This window comes from Octopus bimaculoides, chromosome 5 (assembly GCF_046866305.1).
Source record: "Octopus bimaculoides isolate indiv1 chromosome 5, ASM4686630v1, whole genome shotgun sequence".
NCBI classification, from domain to species: Eukaryota; Metazoa; Mollusca; class Cephalopoda; order Octopoda; family Octopodidae; genus Octopus; species Octopus bimaculoides.
Window position 1 is genome coordinate 104,322,150 of NC_142932.1, and position 7,977 is coordinate 104,330,126.

Here is a 7,977-nt window from a genome sequence, read left to right on the forward strand (position 1 = left end):
CATATACAGAGATGCTGCCAGTAAGGTGAGGGTTGGAAATGAGTACAGCAATGAATTCCGGGTAGAGGTAGGGGTCCACCAAGGTTCCGTCCTCAGCCCCCTCTCATTTATCATAGTCCTCCAGGCAATCACAGAGGAGTTCAAGACAGGTTGCCCCTGGGAGCTCCTCTATGCTGATGACCTTGCCCTAATTGCGGAGTCACTATCAGAACTAGAGGAGAAGTTTCAGGTGTGGAAGCAAGGTCTAGAATTGAAGGGCCTTAGAGTCAACCCAGCTAAAACCAAAATCCTAATAAGTAGGAAGGTAGATAAAACACAAACCCCTTCAGGTAGATGGCCCTGCTCAGTATGTAGAAAAGGAGTAGGTAGTAACTCTATAAGATGTACCCGGTGCAAGCTATGGACACATAAGATGTGCAGCAACATCAAAGGCAGGTTAACTAGCAAGTTAGTTTTTGTTTGTGGCAGATGTTCAGGTGCAATAAAGACTGTAAACAAACAGGAAACAACTTCTATCTCATTCCAGGGTGAAAAACTAGAGGTAGTCGATAGCTTCCGCTATCTGGGCGACCAAGTTAGTAGTGGGGGTGGGTGCGCTGAAAGTGTAGCTGCTATAATAAGAATAGCCTGGGCAAAGTTTAGAGAGCTCTTACCCCTGCTGGCGACAAAGGGACTCTCACTCAGAGTAAAAGGCAGACTGTATGACGCATGCGTACAAACAGCCATGCTACATGGCAGTGAAACATGGGCTGTAACTGCTGAGGACATACGTAAGCTCGCAAGGAATGAAGCCAGTATGCTCCGTTGGATGTGTAATGTCAATGTGAATACCCGTCAGAGTGTAAGTATCTTGAGAGAAAAGCTGAACATTAGAAGCATCAGTTGTGGTGTGCAAGAGAGACGATTGCGCTGGTATGGACATGTGGTGAGAATGGATGAGGATAGCTGCGTGAAAAAGTGCCACACCCTAACAGTTGAGGGAACCCGTGGAAGAGGTAGGCCCAGGAAGACCTGGGCTGAGGTGGTGAGGCAAGACCTTCGTACATTGGACCTCACCGAGGCGATGACTACTGACCGAGACCTTTGGAAATGTGCTGTGCGTGAGAAGACCCTGCAAGCCAAGTAAGATCGTTGCCAGTGCCCCTGGACTGGCTCTTGTGCGGGTGGCACATGAGATGCACCATTTTGAGCGTGGCCGTTGCCAGTACCGCCTGACTGGCTCCCGTAGGATTTTCGAGTGAGATCGTTGCCAGTGCCCCTGGACTGGCTTGTGCGGGTGGCACATAAAAGACACCATTTCGAGCGTGGCCGTTTTCGTGCGGGTGACACTTAAAAGCACCCACTACGCTCTCTGAGTGGTTGGCGTTAGGAAGGGCATCCAGCTGTAGAAACTCTGCCAAATTAGATTGGAACCTGGTGTTGCCATCCGGTTTCACCAGTCCTCAGTCAAATCGTCCAACCCATGCTAGCATGGAAAGCGGACGTTAAACGATGATGATGATGATAATGATGACATAAATATATAAAAGGATAAAGAGAGCAATGGTAAAGTTGGAAATATATTTTATGGATAGTCTTACAGCTGTTTCAGGGAAGATCCAATGCATCCCTTCATCATACATATATATGCATAAATATATATATATATATATATATATATATATATATGTGTGTGTGTGTATGTATATATATATATATATATATATATATATATATACATATATATATATATATATATATATATATATATATATATGTATGTATACATATAAATATATATATATGCATATTCTTTTATCCTTTTATTCTTTTAATGTGGCCATGCTGGAGTACCACTTTTAGTTGAGCAAATCGACTCCAGGACTTATTCTTTGCAAGCCCAGTACTTATTCTATTGGTGCCTTATGCCGAGCCGCTAAGTTATGGGGATTTAAACACACCAGCATTGATTGCCAAGTGATGTTGGGGACACACACAGACACAATCATATAAATACACACACACATACGACAGGCTTCTTTTAGTTTCTGTCTACCAAATCCATTCACAAGGCTTTAATCAGCCTGAGGCTATAGTAGAGGACATTTGCCCAAGGTGGTATGTATATGTGATGTGTGTGTATATATATATATATATATATATATATATATATATATATATATATATATATATATAACAATATATTCTAAATTAACTACCAACAAAAATAATTGGTAAGCTAATTTAAAAAATCATCACCAAAATAGCAGAAAAAAACGACAGTGAATGGTTTGTGTTTTTAAACGGAATGTATTTTTTCTGATGTAATATCTGTTCCTGAATGATGTGTAAAGAAATTTTGATTTAAGTATCTTAATGAATTCTTTATACTGAAATATATATTGAAGAAGATATATATGTTCTTTTGAATTTATACGTTTTTGCATCGTAGCTCCTTTATTATTATTATTATTATTATATATATATATATATATATATATATATATATACTTTATTTAAAAGCAGCAGAAATATAACAAAAAAAACGTTACTCTGAGTTTCACGTTCCCATTCATCGGACAGTTTTGTTAGAATATATATATATATATATATATATATATATATATATATATATATATATATATATATATATATATATATATATATATATATTTATATGTATATATGTATACATATATATGTATACATATATATGTATATATATGAATGTACATATATATGTATGTATATGTGTATATATATATATATATATACGGCAAATAAGAAAGTGGAGAGGATACAAAACGGACATACATCACCTGCTAAACTTTCCAGTATGTCTATTTATTCCTGTGTATTAGAATGTGTTAGATGAATACATACACATTTATTAATGATTTGCTGTACCCAAATCATTATACTAAGATGTACTTCACTCACATCCTCATGTTTGTTCTAGTTCTTATTCCTATTCTTTACCTTCTCTTTTTTGAAAAGACAAACACACTGTATCTATTATTAACTGTTTTTATATGTGTTAGCCCTCCCAACCACTTAGATCCTCTGAAGAAGCCTAGAGGCACATTCATTGTCCAAGTCTTACCTGCTGATCCCTACATAACACTGTAGAGGTGGAGACAACCTGGAAGATTTCGTTGCCTCTTGGCAGAAACGGCCGTAAGGAACTAGCACCTACTGGCAATCTGCTCATTTGCTCATGTACTCATTCAAACACCTGCTCCTATATGATTATATGTTTCCACACCCTTGTTCTCGCAATTACCAACTCTTTATATTTGATATGCTGTACTACTAATAAATGTGTATGTATTTATCTAATATATTCTAATACATTGGAATAAATAGACGTACTGGAATGTTTACCAGCTGATGTCTGTCCATTTTGTATCCTCTCCACATTCTTATTTGGCATATAAATCAAGGGTAAACCAGTTTTTATCCCTGCTCATATATAACACTCAATTACAAGATTGCCATGGAATAACTAGCACTTGGGCATGACAAATTTGGTACACTACCAACAGTATATTGGATAGGTACTCTCCCTTAGTTGGTTTCTCAACCTCTAACTCACACAGAAATATATTTATATATATATATATATATATATATATATATATATATGTATGTACATGTGTGTGTGTGTATATATATATATATATATATATATATATGTATGTATGTATGTATATGTGTGTGTATATATATATATATATATGTATGTATATGTGTGTGTATATATATATATATATGTATGTATATGTGTGTATATGTATATATGTGTGTGTATATATATATGTGTGTATGTATATATATATATATATATATATATATATATATATATATACATATATACATATATGTATAGTTTTATATTTAAGAAATGAGGAATTATGTATATTATTTACATTAAACGGATATTTGTCCTCATCTCGTTTGTTGTTAAAGACACTTTATTTCATGTTGTTGCAGTTCACTCAGCTCTAGAAATGAGTTACAATATCACTGGTGCCAAGCAGTACTGGCCTTTGCCTTGACTTGTACCTCAGAAGAAAACTTTCCAGGAGCAATCCCATGGTCATTCATGACCAAAAGGGGGCCTTTTTTTTTTTTATTATCTATGTCAATGTCTTTCAATAAACAGAAAATAATAAATTTAGTGTTGCACTAAGTATTAGAGTTAATATAATGAACTTAAAAGAACCTTGAAACCAGTGCCATAAAACGTTTGTATTCAAAGAATGAAACAAGTAAATAAATAATTTATATGTATATTAATATTATATATATTGTATTTTCAGTTTTATGTTACGGCAACAGACAAAGGAAATCCACCACTTTCAGCTGTTAACAAAGCAACAGTAACCTTGAAAATATTAAGGAACAACCATCCACCAGTTTTTCATGGAACTCCTTATCAAATTGATGTATCAGTTTCTCATGCGGTTAATAGTTTCCTGTTTCGAGTAAATGCAACTGATGCGGATAGTGGTGTAAGTAAGCTTACAAACATTCGCTGACTTTCATAGGCATTTAGATTATAAATTTGAATTACTATGGGTTTTTCTAAAAATATATTGTTATGTACTTGATTAAGAGATACCTTATTGTTGATGTCTGAATGAAGAAAGGTACAGTCAGATTTTGTGAAACTTAAATGCATTAGACAAGCCCTTTACTGTTTCTAAATAATTATTGCAAACGTTAAATCTGCAAGGATATGTGAAACATTATTTTGGAAAGATGTAGTTAATTAGGTTCAAAATTTCCAGACTATCTGTGCTGGTGACATATCCATGCCAGTGCTTCATAAAAGGCACCCACTACACTCTATAGAATGGATGGCATTAATAAGGGCATCCAGATGTAGAAACCAAGACAAAAAGACTGGTGCAGCTCAGTCAAATCGTCTAACTGATGCAAGCATGGGAAATGGATGCTAAACGATGATGATGATGATGAGCATTATCTTTATAAATGAAAAGTTTGTCAATATTTACTAAAATCTGCGATATATTTTAGTCTGTTAGATCTTCAATTATCATGAAATGTCTTACTCCTGAAAGTGCCCATACTACCAAATCGGGACTGAACTAGGAATCGTTTTCTCTAAACTAAGGGCATATGTATCACTCTGTTTTGTTGCTGCTTTGCTTTGCCCTCAGTCTCTAAAAGCTGGTAGACACTATTATTATCTTGCCTCATTCAGTGACATATCTCTGCTAAGCTAAGACCTGCTTTGAACTATTACTTCACTCATTCTCTCCACGAGGCAGAGTGATATTAAATTTTTTCTGCTTGCTCTGAGACAATTTCCTTATCATGGCATATCTCTTCCAAATCTGTTTCTCTGGTTGGGCCATGACTATTGGATGTGATATTTACAAAGCTGTGAATTGTTATTTTTATTGTTAGGAAGTTAACAAAGTCATTCCCATTCATTTATAATCGTAGAAACATCATTATATTTTTGTTTCAAAAGGTTAATGCTTTGTTTTAGAATATTTTTGTTCATGTTGTTTATATTTTTGTTCATTTTCCATTTGTTTGCTGGATGGTGAGGAATACCTTACTAACATTTAGTCTTGAACATTAGTTAACAAAAGATACTCAAAAATGTATTTTCTTTTTTACCCAATGGCTGACAAAGTATTAATTAAAAACTGTTAATATAATCCGTAAAGTCAGATGAAATTCCTCAAAGCATTTTGCCTGGCAGGCAAACAAATCTACTAGCTCATCATCTCAAATAAAATAATTTGCTTTATTGATATTGTTATGTTTTGAAATTATTGATATTTTTCAAAGTGTTGTTAGTACTGAGATGTTTCTTTGTTTTTTTTTAATAGACATTTGGTTCAATCAAATATAGTATATTTGGTGATAATGATGCCAAAAATATGTTTTCTATCAATTCCATTACTGGTGTAATTGACCTGAAAAATTCCTTGAGCCTGTCTCGTAATAATGAATACACGGTAAGTAAGAAATACTATTTTGATTATTAGGTTTCTGTTGAGCAAAGAAAAATCTTTAATATTGGAACAATGGTTGATTGCCAATGGATTGAAACCATACATTCATAAAGTAAATTAGTTTGCATTAGTGAAGAAGATATACTTTGATGATTTTCCTAAATTAGCAGGAATACAGCTATGAGCTTCACTTAGTTTTTACTACTACTAGAATCCTGACATATTTCAAGTGTAGAATTTTTTTTCTTTCTTTTTTGCTCTATGCCACATCACTCATGGATGTCAAATCCAACTCAAGAGCAAACGTCTTTCATTAAAATTTTTGTGGCTACAGTCTTTGACAGTGCAAGTGCAAAAATTTTTCTGAGACAACACTTGTGTGGTTGGCCTTTGACTCACTATGAGCTTATGTGTCCTTTGATAGATCTTGCTTTTAGTTCTGCAGAGTGATCACAGCACCTTCCTCACCTAGCAATCCAGGTGGAGTGGCCGTTTAATCATCAACAACCCAACCATGGAACAGGTGGTATTGGATTACATCATACCAGGAACAAGATTTTCCTGATCTGATATGAGTGATATTATATTTACAGGACAAAAAATTAGGAAAAGGATTTCCAAAACTTCAACTATGTTAAAATGGAAATGAGAATGATGTCTCTTTAAAGAGGAATTGTCTTATGCAGGGGCCAGCACCATGCAATTTGGATTGCATTGAGCTAACCCCTACATTTTAAAAAGCTTATTGATTTTAAAATGTAACTGTTGATTAGAAATAATAATATATACTTTCTCATTATCTAAAATTATATGATCTTGATGGGGATCAACATCTAATAAATGTATTCTGAATTATTAAAAAGATTAGTAAGACATGTGATTATTTTTTTAAAGTTGTTGTAAATAATGATGTCTCTGTGAATGATAACATTTCTCATCTCTTGAATTAGATTTGGGTAAAAGCTGAAGATCAAGGATTTCCACCAAACATAGCACTTACTCCAGTAACAGTAAATGTCAATAGAAATATGTTCACACCTGTATGGACTCGCCAGAACTATACACAAAATGTTCTTGAAACTATTCTCCCAAATACAGCATTAGTGAAACTTCAGGCATTTGACAATGATAATCAGGTAGGCAGTAAATAAGTTTCTTTTGATAAATGTTGTGTGAAATTTGATTGCTTAATATGTTCTGATATTTTTATTTGAAGAGACATATATCATATCATATACATACATACATACATACATACATACATAATGTGAATTCTCCCTATATATATATATATATATATATATATATATATATATATATATATATATATATATATATATATACATGCATACAAATATATACATGTATGTCTGTATATGTGTGTTGTGTATCTGTATATATGTGCATATATAAAATGTACATGAATGTATATATAATATATGCATATCAATATATACATGTATACATACAAACATACATCTATATCTATCTATCTATCTATCTATCTATCTATCTATCTATCTATCTATCTATCTATCTATCTGTCTATCTATCTATCTATCTATCTATCTATCTATATATCTATCTATCTATCTATCTATCTATCTAGCTATCTATCTGCCTATGTATGTATGTACTATTTATTAAAACCAAAAGATTTTTTTGACTTTGATAAATAGTATATTACTCTACATTTGGTGTTTGAGAACTATTTCTCACTCTTGTTTTGCATTTATGTGCTTACTTGTGTATGTGTGTATGTATATATATATATATATATATATATATATATATATATATATATACATATATATATATATATATATATATATATATATATATATATACATATATATATATATATATATATATATATATATATATATATACATATATATATATAGTATATATATATATATATATATATATATTATATATATATAATATATATATATATAGTATATATATATATATATATATATATATATATATATATATAATA

At 32.4% G+C, this 7,977-nt stretch overlaps 1 protein-coding gene across 1 annotated transcript in view; it reads left to right on the forward strand.

The window, feature by feature from the left end:
- Window positions 1–7,977, forward strand: part of LOC106874390 (uncharacterized) — a 390,389-nt gene that overhangs the window by 170,165 nt on the left and 212,247 nt on the right. The window contains exons 72-74 of the mRNA XM_089352838.1: window positions 4,302–4,493; window positions 5,850–5,978; window positions 6,926–7,111. Coding sequence (XP_089208964.1) covers window positions 4,302–4,493; window positions 5,850–5,978; window positions 6,926–7,111 — 507 coding nt within the window. The remainder of the gene's footprint in view (window positions 1–4,301; window positions 4,494–5,849; window positions 5,979–6,925; window positions 7,112–7,977) is intronic.